This window comes from Papaver somniferum, chromosome 2, assembly GCF_003573695.1.
Source record: "Papaver somniferum cultivar HN1 chromosome 2, ASM357369v1, whole genome shotgun sequence".
NCBI lineage: Eukaryota > Viridiplantae > Streptophyta > Magnoliopsida > Ranunculales > Papaveraceae > Papaver > Papaver somniferum.
Window position 1 is genome coordinate 209,707,752 of NC_039359.1, and position 22,656 is coordinate 209,730,407.

The 22,656-nt window shown below is 36.5% G+C and overlaps 2 protein-coding genes across 3 annotated transcripts; both read left to right on the forward strand.

Moving 5' to 3' along the window:
- The first annotated feature begins 532 nt into the window (after positions 1-532).
- Positions 533-2,614, forward strand: LOC113350392 (ankyrin repeat-containing protein BDA1-like). 2 transcript variants are annotated; one of them, XM_026594521.1, is made up of 3 exons: positions 533-1,235; positions 1,349-1,923; positions 2,225-2,416. In XM_026594521.1, exons 1-3 carry the CDS (start codon positions 636-638, stop codon positions 2,301-2,303), a joined length of 1,254 nt encoding a protein of 417 aa, XP_026450306.1. In that variant the 5' UTR covers positions 533-635; the 3' UTR covers positions 2,304-2,416. The 2 variants fall into 2 exon arrangements, with proteins under 2 accessions (XP_026450306.1, XP_026450305.1); XM_026594520.1 differs by having other exon boundaries at positions 1,349-2,614.
- An 11,030-nt stretch (positions 2,615-13,644) lies between these two features.
- LOC113352702 (F-box protein At3g07870-like) lies at positions 13,645-14,878 on the forward strand. The gene is made up of 3 exons (XM_026596494.1): positions 13,645-13,768; positions 13,943-14,449; positions 14,577-14,878. The coding sequence occupies exons 1-3, from the start codon at positions 13,645-13,647 to the stop codon at positions 14,876-14,878; spliced, it is 933 nt and encodes a 310-aa protein (XP_026452279.1).
- The last annotated feature ends 7,778 nt before the right edge of the window (positions 14,879-22,656 follow it).

Below are 22,656 nucleotides of genomic sequence, written 5' to 3' on the forward strand. Positions count from 1 at the left end.
GAGAAATGATAGAAGCACTATGACCAGCTGCGTTTTGGTGCCTAGTTCCACTGGTCCCTTCTAGTTCACAATTACCTTGTATTGCCATTTTGAGAAACTTCGGTTTTTGGAGAATTTTGGCTTAGTCTAAAGTGTTGTTCGAAAGTTGATTCCTATTTTGGCGTCCAGAAAGCAAGTAATTACTTCCTCTTCGTTTTTTCTTTTCAGGTTTTTGTCCCACAAAGTAATGACCACTGTGGCCTTATCAGATTGTAGAGATCTTCATATCAACCTTGGTCCAAGTTGAGAAGCCACAACTTCCTTCAAGTAGGGTAGCCCTAATGATGGCGACCACTATAAGTTTGTCTTTTCGAACAATTTTAGGATTCGCAAATAGAAAAAAGGAGGCCTATGTTTTTCTAAAGCTCGAACTTGATACGATGAGTAAAGTTGAAGTAAAGAACCAAACAAAAGAAAGTAACAAGGAAGAGGTATCGAACACACGTTATAAATCAATGCGGAGAATCTGCAAAGAAGACTGAAACTTCTTGCTCAATGTCTACACTAGCTAATTACTAATGTCATCTAAAACTTTCTGAGTATATATATGTAGGCCTAGTATCGTAAAGAATGAAACAGAAAGCCAGAGATAAGAAATGGAGAGGCTATTTGAAGTATCACAGAAAGGTTATGTTGATTCGTTAAGGAAGTTGCTTCTGGAAGTCCCGAGTCTTACTCTAGATGAAGTATTTACTAGTTTTTGTAGAACTCCAGTACACATAGCAGTCATGTGTGGCCATGTTAGTTTTGTAAAAGAAGTTCTAATTTTCAAACCAGAACTTGCACTCAAAGCAGATTCACAAGGGCTTACTCCTCTTCACCTAGCTTCAGCAAGATTGCATCTTGGTTTGGTAAAAGTGCTGTTGGAAGCAAACGCTGATGCTTGTATGGTTCAAGATCAATATGGAAGAACACCTCTGCATCTAGCTGTAATGAAAGGCCGAGTTAAGGCAACAAAGACAATGAAGATGTTAATACAAGAAAGACCTGAAGCAATTCACTTAAGGAATGCACACAAGGAGACTATCCTACACTTTTGTGTTAAAAATAATGGTACTGTAGAGGCCCTTGCGTTGTTGGTCGAGTACTTGGCTGGTGAACAACCTGGAAATCCAGATTATTCTATTTCTGTCAACTCCAAAGATGTCGATGGGAATACAATCTTGCACGTTGCTGCAAAAGCGGGTAATATGAAGGTAATACATATATAACCTGTCATAAGCTTAATTGATCATAAAAATTTTGTAGACCTCCCGAAAAATATTAGCCTAAAAACTTAATTTTGAAATTTATTAACTTGTGTTCGCAGATTGTAAAGTTTTTGGTGGACAGCGAAATCGTAAGAATTGACATAAACGCCTTTAACAATAACGGTCTCAAAGCCTTGGACATATTACCTCAAAATAATAAAAATGAACTAGAAATTGGCCGTTTTTATTACTACATACCCCGTGAGAGCAAGAAAAAGCGAAATGATCGTCAAGGACAGAAGGAGAGGATGGATGTGTTAATGGTAGTAGCAACATTAATAGCAGGAATCGCGTTCCAAGCTGCTAGCAGTCCACCAGGGGGTTTGTGGCAACAAGACACTATGGTCAATTCTAATTTAGAACCTCATACTTTTACTCTGTATCTAAGTAACATGCTCCGCTCTCATCGTATGTCTAACGATTTGGATGGTTTGGCTTCTTTCACAAAAATGAATGGTGGAGGAAGAAAAAGGCATTCTCTCAATATAGCCGTTGAGCTAAACAGTACCATAAGTAATTATACAACTGACATGAGTACTCAATTTGTATGGGATCTATTACAAGCTAATTCGGATTATTTAAACCGCAGCCTTACGTATTCCGAAGGTGTCATTTTGGAAGAGGAAAATTACAGGTACATTATTTCGAACTACCATAATAGTAGTGGAAGTGATTTTTTCCCTTACCTGATCATGTACGCTGGAACATCTATATTGGCTTATATCAGCCCAAGTAGTTACATCCTTTACATGGTTACAAACGTAGTGGCATTTCTAGTGTCTGTGACCATAATCCTTTTGGTCATATCAGGGGTTATGAATGATACATCTGTGGCTCAGGTTCGGCTTCTTGTTGTTCTAATGTGCATTTCAATAGGATGTATCATTGCTGGTTATAGATCTGTATTCATAGCACTGACTCCAGATTTTTTGAAGGATCCTACAAGAACATCACTTTACGTGTTCCTTGGGCTATGGTGCATATTTGGAACTATTTTCTTCATCTGGTCTTTGATTTCCAACATACGTACGATGCCGAAGTACCTTATTGTTGGAGTTCAAAGATACCTTAAATTGGTTTTCAGCTTTGATGCACGAGATGTGGGGAAAGTGATTATATTTATTTGTGGCTTATTTGTTTTCTTGTTTTTGTTTCTCTATAAATTCAGTTTATGATACTTTTGTTGGTTTTCTGGAGTTGAAGTTCTGTTCACGTCTTGTTTTGTTGTTCTCAATTAGTTGGTCAGCTTGTTTGTTGCTGCTAGTCTTGTTTGTATGAGGTGGTGTGACATGAATAATAATCTAAATCATATAATTCATATGGCAGTTCATATATGTGTGCTTTTGTTCTTATGTTGTACGCTTTTGTTTCCTCATTACTGGCTTCTAGACCTTGGTTCAAGCAGTAGTGATGCTGCAAATGTTTTATATGTCTCTTTCACATATGCAGAAGACTATTCCTCTCCCAATTTTTCTTGGTAAAGGAAAGACGCAAACAAATTCTACACAAACTCACATGACCAACCAAAACAGGAGGTCAGTGGTTTATAATTGATCAACGAACACAACCAATAGTACGTTAAGATATGAGATAACAATGTTGTTGTTTTCAAGAAAATCACTACCTTCTACAGACTACACAAGTAATGAGCGACCCACAATATTCCCCGCTGATTGCGTCAAAACAAAAACAAATACTAACAAACAACCATGCTTGTGGCCTTCACTTTCATTCTTAATTGCAGAGATCTTATCAATTTTTGGTCCAAGTTGAAAAAGCATCAACTTCCTTCAATAGCTAAATTAGAACAGTTTCCAAAGTGAAAGCAGTTAAAGTTTTAACTAGTCTAGTAAGGAGTCACTTTCTTGAACATGAAGTTTCGTAGCATCTAGAGACTAAAAATAGATGGCGGCGATGGATAAAACCGGGAGCCCTATCTTACTTTATCCAATGAATGCATCATCTTAGGCTAATCTTGCTTTGATCTCAACTGAATCACATCCATAGGACCAACTTATTCACTTTTAATCTACTTGCTGATGTTTCTCAATCGAAAACCCCAGGTCCCCATATATGGCAGTCCTTATCAGGGTGCATTTTTCTTGTTAAGTGGTAGTCTTCTGTGTCATTGAGTCTTTCAGGTCTAGCACACACTACAATTACCAGCGAAGCTACCAGAGAAATCATTTGGGATGGTTGGAACAGTTATGGTTTTAAAATGTTGTTTATGATAATCCCTGTCAGACCCTTGTGTTTGCTGATGGCGATGTCTCTCTTGCAGCATCAGAACCACCACCTTGCTGCCCCGTTAGAGCACCAGTAGAGAAAGGAAAACCTCGGAAAGTGATGAGAAGCGGACGCTTACAATAAAAACAAATTGAAATTGATAATTTGAAAAGGATAAATAATCAACCAATTTAATTTCTTCTACCCTTTGAATAAAGGAAGAACCTAATGATGGAGATTCTTCTCAAATAACTTACAATTTCTACCCAATTAAATTGGAAACTATAAGATTATGAGAGGCATCTAGTTGATATTCTAAAATTAGATGATCTAATTCCCCCTAGAGATAACAATTAGGTTTGAAAAAAGAGAACCTCTCATTCTTGACACAATATTCTAAAACTCCCAAAACCTTCCTCCTTTAGCCTTATGTCTTCTAATTTATACTAGCACCAAGGGCATACTTGACATATTTAAAGTAATTATAGGATGGACTACAAATGGTGCTTCAATATCTATATGGGACATCCACAATACATCATCCTCCCCTTCTTTAAACAAATTCGTCCTCGAATTCTTCAAAGCGTATTCTCCATTTGTGCTTGAACTTCTTCCTTGCTTGAAGAAAATTCTACCTCTACACCTTCCATTGTAGTTACTCACCAAATGTAGCACTTTGTGGTCATAGTAGAGAGCATCCCCAAGAGTAATGACACACCAAGTATTTCTTCGTTTGTAAATAGATCATCCTCCCCTTGTTTTAACAAATTCGTCCACGAATTCTTCAAAGCATACTCTCCATTTGGGATTCGATGATATTCGGGAGCTCTTAAAGAATGATATTTATTTTGGTCCTCTTATGGTTGATGAAAGGTCATTCCAAAATGGCGATTATATGCTCATCGATGGGTACCTTTACCGGAAGAATTGTCTTTGTATTCCGCAATCAAGCTTGAGATTGAAAATTATTAAGGAGCTTCACGATGAGGGCCACATGGGGACTACTTGATAGACATATTTTTGTGTCTAATTTGATCTCAATACTATATATTGTTGGCACTCGATTTTGTACTAATTTTGGTGTTTTGTGTGTTTGTAGGTATTTTTGGGCAATTCTGCTCGAAAAGTTGATAAAGGCACCCTTGGAGGACATTTGCTAAACCGACCCCTGCTTTGGATAAGGGGCACCTCATTTACTAAGGGGCATCCTGTTTACTATTTGCACCCCAGAGAACCGAGTGATATTCGCACCCCGACTGTTGGATAAGGGGAAACCCTTTCTTCTTCGTTTAAAATTTGTTTTTGGCGGGAAATAATTACACCGGAAGAACATGATTAGGGTTTGGATTTTGGAGCTGTTTTAGAGAGATTCAATGGTTGAATTTCTTCGGGATAGCTTGATTGAGTGTAACAGGCGTTGTATGAATGTTTGTTTCCATTGAATTTGGCTATATAATCCAACAAATGAAATCATGGCAGTTCGTGCATTGGAGAAATACTTCACGGGATCGCATGAGTTTTGGAAGATTTTTTCGTGATTTCCTTCAGCAGATTGATTGCAGATGAGTTATTGAGGCTTAACAGGAATGGTAAGTCTCCCAAAATCTTAAGAAAAGAGGGATAATTCACCTAGCAAGAAAACAGGGAGCTCGTGCATGGGAGAAATATTTCACGGGTTCTGTGGTTTTTGGAAAGTCTGTGTGTTTCTACAGTGTGTTGACTCAATTATATGCGTGTACCGGCATGTTTGGAGCTTGATGAAGTGATTTTTTGTACAACAGACGCGTGAAAAGGCTAGAAAGGAAAGAAATTATTCCCGAGAATAATTCTCTTTACTATCGAGTTATGGGAGATATTTTGGAGTTATGAGGGGTCCTGTCGAGTATATATAGGTTTCTGGGAACGCATACAAGGGTTATGGAGAGTTAGGAGTAGAAAGTAACGAGCACAGAAGGCTGCAGAGAGTTGTAGTTGGAGTTCCTAGATTTTTAGGTGAAGAAGAAGACGAAGAATAGATCACTGTTTGTGTAATACCTGTCATCTTTTCTTTGTAACAGCAATTGTAACAAAAGATTCTGTAACGCCCTTTCATCGTTGCAAATCTCTGCTCCATTATAATTCTTCAATAGAAACACATTTCGAGCTAGACCCATCACTGGGACAACAGAGGAAGCAACTTCGTGGTAAATGAATTAATTCTTTTATTGACTTTTTGCATAGATTTAATTTCTTTATGATTTCTATTAATTGTTATTTTGTCTGATGTCGCATGCTTAGTTTAAATTACTTTTGATGAGTCATGCTTACGACATACAAATAATGTTTTATGAAATCTATTTTTGGCAAAGAATTAGAGTCACAACTTTTTTTGTTTGAGCTACATTGTCTAGAGTTAATGATTGAACCACAAGAATATGAAAAGTAGTGAAATCCTGCGTCTCAGTATCTCTTCATCTTGTCACCATATTTGTATATATTTTCCTTATTTTCGGTTATTAAAACTTAAAAACAATGCAACAAAGTCCGAGTGAACGACAACCTTTACCACTATATAAAATTCGAACAATATTTGGTGCCGCCGACGCGGATTTGTTTATAGATTTGTTTTTAGGTTTTATCTTATTTGTTCTTTTTTACGCGTTTTGGTATTTTTGTTTGCTTTCAGATTTGGAGCTAATCTAAAGAAAAGGGGAGAGTGCTGAAAAGAAAAGCAAGGCCCAAAAAAAGAAAGAAAAGAGAAATCCAAAAGGAGTGAAGAAGAACATTTTGTAAATAATTTTTTTTTTTTGAAATTTTAATTAAGGTTTTTATTTTTGTAATCTTTTATTTTCGGACCTTTTTTTTTCTTTTTCGACTTTATTTTTGGACATTAGACTTTATTTTATTTTTAAAAATCCTAAAGAAGGGTTAATTTAAATATAAACTGCAAAGGGAAGGACGACAATTACGATACTATCTCGGCCCCTCAGGTTCGTACACTGGCATCAGAGTCGGCGGCCCGCGAATGGGAGGTAAGAATTCTAAACACCCGCGAATCCCCTGTCAGTGGGTTTACTGGATGATTTTGTATGCATATATATTGAGGACCTGAAATCGGATTTAATTTTCTAGTAAACGGCAAGGCCTGGCCAAATCAAGATAAGGACTCAGATTTCATCACCGTTTCCTTCTTGACCGCCTTAGGAACACGTAACCTACGCGAACCTAAGTTTTAAAATTTGGACTAGAACGAGACCGATACGGTAACGAGCTTAATAGGAAAGTCGTTCGAAAAATATTGGTTGCTCTATTGAGCATACTTCGAAGTTCATGATGGTTTCTGTGAGTTGAATACACCGCCTTGTAACGCCGGTGAGGCCTTGGTTATCAAAGCTCCACGCAGCTTCCCTCGTATCAATTCAACTTACTTTAACTCGGATTGATTCCAGAAAGTTTTGCTCAGATTGTAACGAGTTCCTTTTCGAAAGAATAGAAGCTGGTCTAGAAACAATCTAAGGGATCCATCATTCTTTTTGTTTGCTAGATAAAATAGGCTTGTTGTGGTCGAGTCAGCCTTCTTTGTGCTTGTTTAGAATTCCCTTGCGGCTAGGATGTCAAACTGGTATTATAATAGCCATCAGAATGAATATGATTATCCAACTGAAAAATATGGACATCACTCTTTTTATGATCATAATGTGAATAGTGGTTGGGAACGCCAAGATTTTGAAGTTTATGGTCCATACCATGGTGATTCCAATTACTATCCACATACCCACAGGTCATACGAGCAAAACAATCCTTCTATTTCTCTAGAAGAGTCTCTCAAGAGTTTCAATGAGTCAACACGGAAGTTTCACTTATTTATTAAAAAGACTTATAATATTCTTCCCCCAGAAGAGTCCGTAGAGCAGTCAACTAAGATGTCTCTAGAAGAGTCCCTCAAGCAATTTACTGAGAGTACAAATAGGATTGTGGAAAAACTCTCAGGATAGTGTTACCAATACCACCCTTGAAAATAAGGATAGTTTTTATTCACATAATCAAGATGACGAGGTTAGAATTGGTAACACTACTTGTTTTGATGAGGTTCGATCTTTTTCATGTTATTATAAAGATGATTATGATGAGGATAGTATTGATGAAGAACATGAAATATGTAGGCATAGTGATCAGGAATTTGTTACCCCGATTGAGCTTTATAATGATAGTGTTGTTTCTAGTACAAATCCAAATAATTTTAATAATTATTCACCTATTCAATAGGAGGAGGATTTGATTAGAGATACCACGTTTTAGATGATGTAGTTCATGATCCTTTAGCCTGCAGTGTGTTGAATAATCCATTTTTTGATCTTCCTATTAGTGAATCGGAGGAAGTAAGTATGATTACCTTAGTTAATGAGCCTTTACTAGAAACTTTCGCTGATAATCCTTTATATGATTGTGATGATGGTTTAGAGGAAAGAGTTTACCCTGAGAATAATGTTTTAGAGTCCAACGATTTAGAAACAATAATCTTAGAAGACCATAAACTCGTAGAGATGAGTGAGGATGAACCAGAATTAGAAGAATCAATTGACCAATTTAAAGAATTTGTTGACCTAGAAATTATGGAAGTTGTGACTAGTCTTTCTAGAGACACAAAAATCTCTAAGTTTGGGGGTAATTAACATTCTCCGTGTGCTTTAACTATTATAAAGTTCCCTCGTGTAGGACTTGACATTTGTGCCTCAACCATCTTACAATATTATTTTCATACACATTTTCTCGAACCTAATGATATCCAGAAAGAAGCTCAGTTGTTAGAAACCCATCCTCTGATTGATGTGGTTAACCCAGGCTATGATACCAAGATTGACTTTGTTTTCCCACCAAAAACTTTTCTTCCAATTGTGGGAGCATATGAGTTACAAATGTGTCAGTTATTAAGTTTTGAGACTAAACCTAATTACTTTAGGGGAATAGGGTCGACACATTTTTCTAAGAATGACCACCACCGTGGTCAACTGTGTGAGTCAAATATGATTGACTTAGAGGGTCCCCAGTTATTCAGGTTAATGTTATGTGCTTCTAAGTTCTTATTCGAGTTTTTCCAGACTCTAGGACCTGAACATTCGGATCTAACTTTTAAGGAAATGAAACCCATGAAAATATGTTATCTAGACCCAGTTAAAGAACCTGAACCTGAACCACAACTATTTGTAGTTGTCTTAAACAGGAAACTAGACAAGGGTGTGCTTTATTTGCTAATTTTCTTGGGATGTTGTAGATTCCTTTTACTTGTGATAGCCCTATTTGGTTTTGGTGATCCGCAGTTATTCCGGCTATTACTTTATGATTCTATGAGGTGACTAATTCCTTCTGATGTCTGGCTGAAGACTTTAAACTTAGAACTTCTTGGGAGGTAACCCATGCTCTTGCAACACAGTAATATCTTTCCTTAACTCTTTTGCTTCAAGTGTTAACAGTTTCTCCTTGTTAGATTGAGGACAATGTTAGATTTAAGTTTGGGGGTATGAGAGAAACTTTTTAGTTGCAATAATTAAACTCTAGAGCCTAGAAATTTATGCTTATTAAGGTCGGCACTAACTAATCTAAGTGGATGGGAACATTTTGGTTGTAGGAGTTGAGGAACCAATCTGATTAGATGGAAACATCTAGAAGAGTCTATTCATAAAAAGCACAGGGCTCAGGTGTTAGAAAAAAAGAAAACATGGTTGTTTTGCCTATCCTCGTGATGGAAACATCAAAAGAATCCTGATCACTTTTTTTTTTTACCATTGTTAGGGTGAAATAGAGTGACTCAGATTAAAAAAAAAATTGAGACCGGCTGGAGTTTTATCTTGGTAGGTTGCGGCTACAGAGCCGAGAACCAGAAAGGAGGTGGAAGACAAGGATTTGTGATTTTTATGTTTTCATTTCCATCTTGATTTGTTAGTGATTCTCCTTGATATGTTTATGGCTTTTGAGAAAGCCATGTTTAGCTAAATCTTTGTAACTAGTGTTTTTATGGTTTGAACCTACATGGGTATTATGCTATTTTGATTTGATTTATATTGAACAAATACCATTATGATTTGAATAGACTACTTCCATGATTTTATTTATTGATTTAATGATGACATGATTTGTTGCTTCACCGGTTACAATAACCTTTGTGCCTAATTGTTAGGTTCATAATATATTTTTGTCTCATTAATTGATAATTCATGCTTGGGTTAATATCTTTGATGAGTTATGCTTAGAAGAGCCATATAATAATTGTCGATCAATATTTAGTTTCGTTTAACTTTCTCGCTAATGCAATTTGATGGTGCATGCTTAAGTTTAATCTTTTGATGTGCCATGCTTAGGGCGTCCCAGTGATATTTGCGACTCTAATACATATAATTGGTGATGTCGATAGAACGAACGATACATAATTCATGGATTATGTTTCATTTCAGGAATCAAACAGAAATAATAGTGGATATCATGAAACCCTGGTTACCGACTTTTCCTTTGGATTCATTTTATTAGTTTACTTAATTTTGTTATTTCATTTCAATTCTAAAAATCCAAAAATATTCTTTTTTTTCCTGATTAGATATATTGATTATCAGTATTTCCACCGCTCCTTGTGGCATCGACCCGTACTTGTCGTTGTCTACATTGTAGACGCCGTGCGATTGTGGTTATTACTATATATGCAATCCCGAAAGCCTATCAATTTTTGGATTGATCGAATTTTTTATAGTGGTAAAGGTTGTCGTTCACTCGGACTTTGTTGGATTGATTTTAATCTTTAATAAACGAAAATAAGGAAAATATATACAAATATGGTGACAAGATGAAGAGGCACTGAGACACAGGATTTCACTACTTTTCATATTCTTGTGGTTCAATCATTAACTCTAGACAATGTATCTCAAACAAAAGAAGTTGTGACTCTAATTCTTTGCCAAAAATAGATTTCATAAAACATTATTTGTAAGTCGTAAGCATGATGCATGAAAAGTAATTTAAACTAAGCATGCGACATCAGACAAAATAATAAGTAATTAATAGAAATCATAAAGAAATTAAATCAATGCAAAAATTCAATAAAAGAATTAATTCATTTACCACAATCATTAAAAGTTGCTTCCTCCGTTGTTCCAGTGATGGGTCTAGCTCCACATAGTGAAAAACACGCTCAAAATATAATTAATTGCTCAAAAAATGTGTTTCTATTGAAGAATTATAATGGAGCAGAGATTTGCAACGGTGAAAGGGTGTTACAGAATCTTCTGTTACAATTGCTGTTACAAAAAAAAGATGATAGGTACTACACAAACAGTGATCTATTCTTCGTCTTCTTCTTCCTATTCGCCCGATAGTGCAGGAACTTCGACTACAACTCTCTGCAGCCTTCTGTGCTCGCTAATTTCTACCCCTAACTCTCCATTACCCTTGTATGCGTCCCCAGAAGCCTATATATACTCGACAGGACCTCTCATAACTCCAAAATATCTCCCATAACTCGATAGTAAAGAGAATTATTCTCGGGAATAATTGCTTTCCTTTCTAGCCTTTTCACGCGTCTGTTGTACAGAAAATCACTTCAGCACGCTCCAAACATGCCGGTACACGAATATAATTGAGTCAACACACTGTAGAAACACACAGACTTTCCAAAAACCAAAGAATCTGTGAAATATTTCTCCCATGCACGAGCTGCCCTGTTTTCTTGCTCGGTGAATTATCCTTTTTTTTTTAAGATTACGGGAGACTTACTATTCCTGTTAAGCCTCAATAACTCATCTGCGATCAATCTGCTGAAGGAAATCACGAGAAAATCTTCCAAAACTCATGCGATCCCGTGAAGTATTTCTCTCATGCACGAACTGCCATGATTTCATCTGTTGGATTATCTAGCCAAATTCAATGGAAACGAACATTCATACCACGCCTGTTACACTCAATCAAGCTATCCCGAAGAAACTCAGCCATTGAATCTCTCTAAAATAGCTCCAAAATCCAAACCTTAATCATGTTCTTCCGGTGTAATTATTTCCCGCCAAAAACAAATTTTAAACGAAGAAGAAAGGGTTTCCCCTTATCCAATAGTCGGGGTATGGATATCACTCGGTTCTTTGGGGTGAAAATAGTAAACAGGGCGCCCCTTAGTAAATGAGGTGCCCCTTATCCAAAGCAGGGGTCCATTTAGCAATTGTCCTCCGAGAGTGCCTTTATCAACTTTTCGAGCCGAATTTCCCAAAAATATTTATTGCCAAAAAATACCTACAAACACACAAAATGCCAAAATTAGTACAAAATCGAGTGCCAACAATATACAATATTGAGATCAAATTAGACACAAAAATGTGTCTATCACTACTCGTACTTGGAACTTGGTTTCTATCTCATACTTTTGGCCGAGAATGTGGAAGGATATTCATTGATATGTGAAGAGATGTCATATATGTCAAGTTTCTAAAGGAACGACCACTAATGCGGGATTATACATGCCACTTCCTATTCCTTCTCGTCCATGGGAAGATTTGAGCATGGATTTCATCTTGGGATTACCGCGTACTCAAAGAGGTATGGATTCAATATTTGTAGTGGTAGATCATTTTTCCAAAATGTCTCATTTAATTGCTTGTAAAAAGATAACGGATGCGGTCATGGTAGCTCAACTCTTTTTTAAAGAGATTTATCGTTTACATGGTATTCCTTCTTCCATCGTGTCGGATAGAGATAGTCGTTTTGTGGGGCATTTTTGGCGTACTTTATGTTAGTTGGTCAAGACCAATTTAAGTTTTAGCACCTCTTATTACCCTCAAACGGATGGGCAAACCGAAGTGGTAAACCGTTCTCTCTTCTTCGTTGTTTGGTTGAGGATAATTTGAAGACATGCCATCAAGTTTTATGCAAGGCGGAATTTGCTTACAACCATGCGGTGAACCGGAGTAGTGGTTATTGACCATTCATGGTGGTGTACGGGTTCAATCAAAGAGTACCACTTGACTTGTCCTTAGTACCGGATTTGTAAAGGCCAAATGCTAAGGAGGAAGACTTTGTTTCTCAACTTCACCTTATCCATGAAAACACCCGAAATCATTTTGAAGCTTCATCAAGGAAATACAAGAACAAGGTTGATCAAAGGCGACGCGTGGTTGATTTTGAAGTAGGAGATCTTGTTTATGCGGTTCTTACTAAGGAACGTTTTCCCGTGGGTGAGTACAACAAGCTCAAGGCAAGGAAGATTGGACCATTTCCAATTGGAGAAAAGATAAATGATAATGCTTATCGACTCAACTTACCAAGCTCAATTCATACGCCTGACGTCTTTAATGTTAAGCACTTGGTTCCATATTGGGGTGACAATGCTATGGAGGAAGAGATGGACAATTCGAGGGCGAATTTCACTTAACGAGGGAAGGATGATGCATAATGGTATTTCAAACATACCATTTATGCCTTTTTATTTCACAATTACTTTTTTATCCTCTTCTTTCCCTTATTTCTCATCTTTGTCCTTTTTGTTTACTACTTATTGTTTAAACCCTAGCTCTACTAATTTCAAATTTGGTTTTGTTTAGAAAGTGGTGTAAGAACCCTAAATCCTTCCTAAGAGAAGAGCCTCCAACGCTTTGTTATTTCCAATTTGTAATTGGGTAGAAATTTCAATTTGTAAGAGATGCATCTGTTATCTTCTAGTTTCCAATCTTAGAATTTGGTAGAAATTTGAAGATTATTAGATAAGAACCTCAAATCTTTGTATCTTCCTTGTTCCAAGGGTAGAAGAAGCATCATTTGAAGGTTGGTTACTTTTATTTCATGGTTTGTTATAATTTAACATCCAATTTCAATTATAAGTATTACTTTACATTAGAAAGGATCCCAGATATCAAGTGAAAACGGATCAAAAACGTTAGACCTTTGGTTGTTAAAGAAACTTTGATCGACATTGGTTTTCTAGCTAAATTGATGAAGAGGGTTTACACAAAATTGGATTTGCAGACCACCTCTTGAACTTTGGTTATGAAAGTTGCCTTAAATACTAGGGTTTTCCTAAATACGAGAAATTCTGTTCAAGTAACCGACTAGAATTACCAAATTCACGAACGATCTTGCTGTATATATACTAGTAGCTTATATTGGTACATGCAAAACTGTAACCATGGAGACTCTTCCCGAAGATGTCATCACAGGAAACATATTTTCTCTCTTATCCATCGAATCCACCTTGCAATGCAGACGAGTATGCAGAACATGGAAAACGATCATCGGTGGAAGTAATGCAGGTCTCCTTTTCAGGGTTACAAAAACTAAACCGAGTACTGAGGATCATATAATACAAGTACCGATCAAACAAAAAATAAATCATGAAATACAACTCTACTATGGAGATCCCCGACACGAAACTAAGATCGAGAACTATTAGTCTGAGAATACGCTTACACCATTAGTCCCTGCAGTGGAATCCAATGACATTGTTGGATCATGCAATGGTTTGGTTTGCTATAAAGCTGTAGATCCAACATATCCTAAAGATGGTCTTGCCTTTATATGCAGTAATCCCATAACTGGAGAAGCTATTTCTATTCCTGGATTGAAGAAGAATCGGCTAATTACGAAACGTCCAGTAGGTGGATTCGGCTACGTTGGCTTGACCAATGAGTATAAGGTTGTTCGGATCTGTAACAGCGCAAATGTAGAGGTATATACTCTTGGGAGTCCACTTGGATGGAGAGACAAAGGACTTATTATCCCCTTTAATGATCGCTTCCTCGAATTTAAGGAGTCAGGAATCTTTGCTAATGGAGCCCTTAATTGGATCAACGGGAGATGGTTTGATCAGAATCCGAATCCCAAGATGTTAGCGTTCGGGTTGGCCGATGAAGAATTCTCTCCCGTTCCAGTCCCTCCTTGTCTTCGTACTAATAAAGATTGTCGAAGCGATTCCAAACTCATCTTATTGGGAGGTAATTTGTGTGTTGTTCATATGAATTATGAATGGAACGATGAACTTTATAAAAAACGTATTCCCCCCGACCAATGATTTTATTTTTATGTTTGATAATAATCATCAATATATGAATAAACGCCTAGATATATGGGTATTTAAGAAGACTAATAATGGTACTAGTTGCGGTGAAACGAAAGAAAAACGAGAGTACTACTACGACCACACATGGAGTTGGAGTTTAGAGTACAGTATAGCATGGGAAGGCGGCAAAGATTTGTACACACCTTTTGTCATTACAAAGCGGAATACAGTTTTATTGTTGCAAAATGGAACGAGTAACCTTTTTTGTTATGACCCTAAGACGTCGACTTTGCAAAAATATTCGGATGGTGATGAACGCATCTTGGACGTTCAAGCAATTCCTCACATGAACAGTCTTGTTTAGTTGAAAGAGCTCGGAGAAGCTGAGATGATCAACATTAAGACGTGCTTAAGGGAAAAGCATGAGGAAGCTGATAAAAAAATCCTAACTTATGTAGGATTCAGTACGAGTCAAAAGAAGTTTTTTCACGCTTTTTCTGGATTAAGTTCCATTGCTTCAGGAATAAGTTAGTTTCGTAATTTATTTGTTTTTTATTTTTATTTATCAGTTGTTTACTTAGGTTAGAATTTTATTTTAAATAATCAATGCCTTAAACAACAACAAAATCAAAGCAGTTCCTAATGGAGGACAAGAATTCCATAATAGACCTCAATGCCTTGAACAACAAAAAAATCAAAGCACTCGACATGTTAGCGCAAAAAGAAAGAGATAGTCTTGAAATAGGCTGCTTTCATTCCCTTAAGAGCATCTCCAATGTTAGGGGTGAAAGTCTTAAAAGGACATGACACCTAAGATTTAATACTTTCCTAACCAAAAATTTATCTCCAATGTCATGGTCAAGGTTAGGGCTGGCAAACGGGCGGGACGGGTCTGGCTTGTGACCAACCCGCGGGTTACGGGTTAATACAAGCCTGAGCTCGCGGGTTGAAATTCTTCACGGGTGGTCATTTATCCCACCCGTGCCCGTCCCGGGTAAAGCTCGCGGGTTTACGGGTGCTCACGGGTTACCTGGTTTTTGTTGAGTCAACTCGCCAGAAATCGATTTCTGGGCTATTTCCTTCCACATTCAGGGCATCTAAAGTTCCTTTCCTACAAGCTACAACCTAAGTATCTAACATTCATCCAATTCATTTGGTATATCAATTCAAAAACTCAAAATTGCAAAACTAAACAAATTAGTCTTCTTAAAGAAACACAGACACAGTCACACAGATACTATCATAGTATCATACATTCATAACATCTCAACATCATCATCTTCATCATCAGCACTCATAACATCCTTGAAATGGTCTGGTTCTGGTAACTCTTGCTCTTGTACACTTGACATCCTGAAATGGATGGAGCGGCCACAAAGAACAAGTCAAAGAGTCATTCAGAAACATGAAAATTACATAAACAGAAATTGAAAAAATACATAGACAATGACATCCAACAAAACTATTATAGTACATGCATTTTCAAGTCATCCAAAACAATAACATCTAACAAAACAAACAAATCAAACAAATCCCCTAAATCTCTGTAAAGAATATAAAAAATCTCAAGACCCACATGCCATAACAGTAAGAAATTTAATTCAGTTAAAACTGTCATTCCATGTTTCAACAAGAATTCATGTGATAAAAAAAAAGATGGAGACACCAATAAGCAGTATTGCAGTAACATTGTAAGACTAAGAGTCTAAGAGTCTAAGACCCTGACTTAAATCAAGAATTGCATTATATGAAACAACATCTGTCTGCAATTCCATTTCAACATCTGGTCTGCAATTCCAAATAACACTTTAGTTTTGATAATGATCCCAATTCCCAATACATGATTAAATGTAACATAAGATGGTAAAAATACTAAATACTAATTGATCAACTAAAAACTTAACCAATAAACCAAAGTTACCAAACCACAAATTAGACGAAATTTGTGAATAATAAACCAAAACTAATTGATCCCAAATTCCCAATTGTTAATATTCTTAAGGATTTCAACTAAAAACTTAACTATCCACAAATTAGACAAAATTGCGAATACCCATTGATTGGCTCACAGAAATCAAATCACCAAATCAACTAAAGCCTTTAAACCAAGCAAAACTAATGAGTAATAAAAAATTAAAGATTAAGAAAAAACCCTTTTTTGTGGTAACTGGTAAGAACTGAAACATCATGAAATTAAGAAAATTAAAGATTACCTATCTTCACAGAATCACAATCACAAGTTCACAACACAACAATACTAAGAATATTAAAGATTTGTTGGGATTCCTATGTAAAACCCTAGATTCCTAGAAGAAAACAAAAATTAAAATCTGATTACCTGCTAGCCTTGAATCTTTAGATATTTGTCGATGATGGAAAGATATGAGATGCAGCCTCAAGACTCAGGAGACTCTCTCTGAGTCAGGGAAGAAGAAAAAAAGAGGAAGAACAACCGAAGTCGAAGAAGAATGATAGGAAAGCTTAGGGTTTCCCCGTTTTATACGATGGAGATTTGGGTGACACGTAACTAGATACGTGTTTCAGTTTCAGCAGGGTATAAATCTACGGGTTACGGGTCAGACCGCGGGTTTCACGGTACGGGACGGGTTAACCCGTTTCTTCACAAGCCACTAATTGTACAACCCGCGCCCGTCTTGTTTACTTACCATCCGGGACGGGTACGGGTTTTCACGGGACGGGACGGGCCAACCCGCGGGTTTTGGCTCGGATTGCCAGCTCTAGTCAAGGTAAAGATTTAAGCATGACATGACCTCCATCACATAGGAAAAGGTAAAGGAGAAAGTCATATTTTTACCTTCTTCATGACCAAGGTCTTTTGACACATCATTAATGTTTTATTCCAAAATTAAATTTGTCTCTAAGTTCTTGGATAATAATACCTTGACATTGGAGATGAAATTTTAGGTAGAAAGTATAACTTTAACCTTTATTTAGTCACATAAGAGCATCTCCAATGCTTGGGGTCAAGGTCATCCTATGTGGAGGTCTTATTAAGACCTTTTGAATGTGGGTCATTCACTACATGACAAAAAATAATAAATATAAAACGTTGTACCTTAAATTCCATCTTCAATCCCCAAGGTCTTACCCAACACTTTTTGTTTAAAATTAGAGACAAAAGATGATGTGGACTTAAGACCCAGGGTCATGAAGAAGATCTAAATAAGGACATTCTCTTTTACCCCCGCTTGGTCCCCACATGGACATGTCATCTTCCTTTATGACCTCCACCCTAGTGTTGGAGATGAAAAGTTGGTGTAAAATGTCTTAAATCCAATGTTTCATATCAATTTAAGACCTTGATCCCTACCATTGGAGATGCTCTAAGAATGACCCACAAAAAAAGGTATTATTATGACCTCCACCTAGAATTATTTTCACCCCAACATTGGAGATGCTCTAAGGAAGAGGCAATCCCTCAAGAGTGGTTGGTGATGGTTGCAACATTAATTGCTGGAATCGATTTCCAAGATGCTATAAATCCACCAGATGGTGTTTTTCAAGAACATAATATACGGAAAACTACTCATTCATTGACAGTCGCATACATCTTTGTTTTAGTGAGAGTATCTCCCAAATTTGTACTGTAATGCAAAGAATTTTTTGGGCCCGCTTTCACAGAAGAACCTATGTTGTTGACATGCATATAAGAGAAAGATACAAACAAGTTAAAATCACATTTGTCAAGAAAACATGGCACCTCACTGAAACCTGCCCCTGCCATCCCCTGTTACACATGAAGCGATCTGAGCCGTTGAGTATGCAACTGTATTCGTTGCAAATGGATATAGCTGTTGGTGAAAACACGCCCCTCCCTATCAAGGTGGTGATCATCCTTCCTTTACAATCCTGTTATAGGGGCGGCATGTTCCATTAGAGAGGCGGTAAGTGAATAGGACAAAAAGGATCATTACATGGTAATTCTAAGTGTCCCTTATAAAATAAAAACTGAAAATGACTAATTGACCCTTACATAGTTTAGTGTTGATAATCTAGTTTAATTTTGATAATCAAATTTTACTTATATTTACTCTAAAACAAATCAAAATCAGCTTTTTCGGAGAAGAAAAAAAAGCTTTTATGATATTTGTGAAACCCTAGATTTTGATTCACTAAACCAAAATGAGTGATTCCAGTGACAAATTTGAGATGGGTGAATCTCTATATGTCGCTCAAAATTATCTAAAGTACGTAAAAAATAAAAAATTTTACATTTTTAGAAGAACTTACGGTTGGAATTGTGCTCTTAACCAACAGTAACTCTGTGTTACGGTTCGTAAATTATCGAATACCAACCGTAAATGGTTCAATTTGGGTAAAACCCAATCGGAATACCAGTTACGGTTGGTAAAAAAAATTCGGTACGAACCGTAACCTAATTACGTTTTGAAAAATGACAGCATATAGCAACCGTAACAAATAACGGTTGGTAACTAATGAATAGAGACCAACCGTAACCGGTATTTCAACTAATTTTTGAACCGGATAAATCGCTAAGACATAGTATGTTTTACGGTTGGTAAGGTTAACTGAGTTACAAGTTGTAACTCAATTACGGTTGATAACAGTGATGCAAATACAAACCGTAAAAAAAAATGAAACATCCAGAAATAATTATGGTTCGTAACTGAAGTATCGAGACCAACCGTAAATCAATTACGGTTGCAAAAAAGAATCGTAACCGAACATTCTTTTTGAAAATCAAGAACTTACGGTTGGTATTTGAGTTAAATGAACCGTAACATCAACCAAATCTATAGTTACGGTTCCAATTGGCGTTATTACCAACCGTAACTCACATGCCACACAGAAATTTCAATTTCATTTTTGTTTCAAAGCCCTGATTTTTGATAAAAAAACTAACTTCAATCTTCGTCAACCTTCTTCTTCGGCATGTCTATTATAGTTTTCAATCAACTATTATCAATTTTTCAAATTTACGATTAATCGAGGACGATGAAAATTTCACTTTTAATGGAGGAGGAGAAGAGAAGATGAAGATGAAAAAAAAACAGTTTTGATTCTTGTGATTCATTAGGTTTAGAAATAGGGGAGGACAATTGTGTTTTTTCAACCAAAAAAAAATGGGTAAAGTAGTCAATTTATACCCCTATAGGACATCCCCTAACCAATTAGAGGGACATTGTTATCACACTTGCCGCCCCTCTAATGGAACATGCCGCCCCTATAACAAGATACTTCCCTTATCATCGCCCAACAACATTCAAGATTCACTAAAGAAAGTGTGACAAAATTATGACAAATCGGTGTGATTGGAGATTGCGTTCAAGTGATTGTTTAAACGCAATCTGGAATCAACTCTATAATGCCAAATGGTTCGGCACTGTAAAATTTATTTTTTGTGCCAAATCACTTCGAGTTGTAAATCTGAGCCATTAAATCTATCTTACAAAAATAAATGATTTTTGTATAATCCGACGGTTCTTGTCGGGAGTTTTATTACCATCGAGGGCCACCATTTACTCTCAAAACTCAAATAGTTGAAAGACAAATCGTGGCCGAAAATGAATCCATGTTTTACTCCCGGATCCAACCACTCAGATTGACTCCTCCGTTATTCTCCTCTTTGGTTACCAGATCCGGCACCATAAATTAGGGATTTATCTCCACCAGCACTCCTCCAATTGTTCGTAAGTTACAAAAACCATTATTTCCGGCATTCAATCCCTTCGATTCACAACCCAATAATCAATTTCTTACGTTACCTTGAAATGTTGGACCATATAAACCTCGTGACGGTTTATCATCTTCCCAGGTTTCTTCATTTCCTTCTTCAACGTGCTCTCCAAAGAATATTAGGTAAATACTATCTTAAGTCTTACTTTAAATTTGTATTTGATGGGTACTTTTGATTGGAATTATCTTTGATTGAAATGTGTTGAAATTTGGATTCAAAGCTCATCTTTCGAGATATTTCTTGAGGGTAAATCGATGACATTGTTTCCGGCAGATGGGCTTCACTTAAAGTACAATCCAAGTTGTCTACTGATGTTGTTCATCGGTGAGCTTCTATAGTACCCCAAGGTAAACCTAATTATATCACCTATATTTTCTGATTTTCTTAGTTTATGAGTGCAATAATAAAGTGTTTGTCAGAATACACATTGTTTTCTCATTGCTAAATTTTGCAAGTGTTAACCATAAGTTGTTCATACAAACACTGCCGACCCTTAAACAGGTTCACTGCAGAACTGAAAATGCTCATGTTTTATTCATCCTAACTAAAAAAACGAAAATTAGTACGACTTCATGACCCTCTCACAGGTTCAAATATAAAAAGGTGAAAATCGTGCGGCACACTAATCAAGCTTTATGTATATATATGAGTTGTTTTAGGTTCTACAAGCTCACTTAGCATATTAGATAGGTTTCGTTGAGGAAACTTCATCGATCCACGCTTTAGCTGAGGGCTGCTCATAGACTTCAAAAGCTTATTCGTTAGGGATTGCCTCTTTCTTTGGCTGTAGTTCCTTAGAGCATGTGATCCTTTTGTGGTACAGTTAGCATACTCCAAAGGGGAAATTACCTAGCTGCTCGACCTAGTTAAGAAGTATTATGTGCTGCATTAGGTTATCAACATCTTGAAGTAGCAGATGTTTACAGTACCGCTATATTTTCCTTTTGAAGAACTACGTTATTTATACTATTTACAATACTGCAATTAGTTAATTCCAACCTTAAAATATTGATCGAGTGTTTTACACATTGTTTCGTAGGTGACCTGCCCTCGACATGCAACATTCTAGCAGGATCAAGCCAACCATGTATGTACTATTCTTAAGCTTTCCTATACGATTAACGAGAACTTTTGTAATGGATATTCTACTCTTGCTAGGAATTTTAAGCGAAATTCTTAACTGTTTCGATATTACATCACATATAGAAGGAAATCCAGCAACATGGTCAATCAAAGGAAGTTGCAGATAAGAGTAAGAACTTTTTCCTTACCAAAATTATATTTATCATAAATTCTAATGATCACATCTTCCTTGATCAAACAGTTGGTTCGGTACAAACTACAATCCAGATATTAGTCAGTGTTACTTTGCTTCTTTGTTGATTTAACATTTTTTTGTTTTTCCCAATTTGCAGTTAAAATTCTTTTATTTACGTTCTCTATGTTTATTATCCATTTTTTTTCTTCATTTTTAAGGGCTTTTTTTGCTCTCCCATCTGGGGTATTTTGATATAATTTGTACAATCATTCAAGTGATTAATTGGAAGTGCGATTCTAAGGAAATCAAGTAATGCTATGGCTTTAGTAGACTTTTTGTTATTGATCCATGTTTGATAGTACGTACTGAACTACTGATTAGCTCAAGGAGTTTCCCGAGCCTGTGATTCTACCAAGCCATAGCATTACTTGATTTCCTTAGAATCACCACTATATTAGTCTTGATAAGAAACTTTTCGGAAATCCGGCCGTTCTCTGTGGATTTAAATTTGTAATGGTGTAATAGCCCTAGGTTTTTGGAGCAGTATTGACAGCCAAGTTTATCCCATGCTAAATTAATCACCCGGACTAATTTTTGTATAAGCTAGAATAAGATCAAAGAATCAAACGTAATGCAGATGTATAGAAGATAACTTCATGCGGTGTAAAATCATGTATAGAACTTGTTAGTACTAACGTTATTTCATGCCTATTATAGAGATTGAACAAACTGGTGGCACCAATAATAAGCTCATACATTACCAAAAGTTATCACTGTTTGGAATTCAGTTATGTGAAAAACTCCTTCCAAGAACACTACGTCTCATTAATACTCAAAAACATCAAAGAACCTAGTCATGAGGAGAGAAAATTTGAACGGTTGGTATGAAAAAGAATCGGCAGTTTTCAGGGAAGATCCACAATATTGGACAGAGTGGGTGCAGCCATATGACCCGGATAGACCAATGATAGATATTAGCCGAGGAAATGGGAGAAGATAAAGCCAATTCAGCTATCAGAACCGAGATGAGGAGATCCTGGCACTCCAGCGCGAGAACGAAGCAAGATTCATAGAGTGGAAAGAAATGGAGAGGATACTGATGGAGGAACGAATCAACCTTGCGCAACAACATGAATGGTTGCTGATAGAAAATCAGAATTTGAGA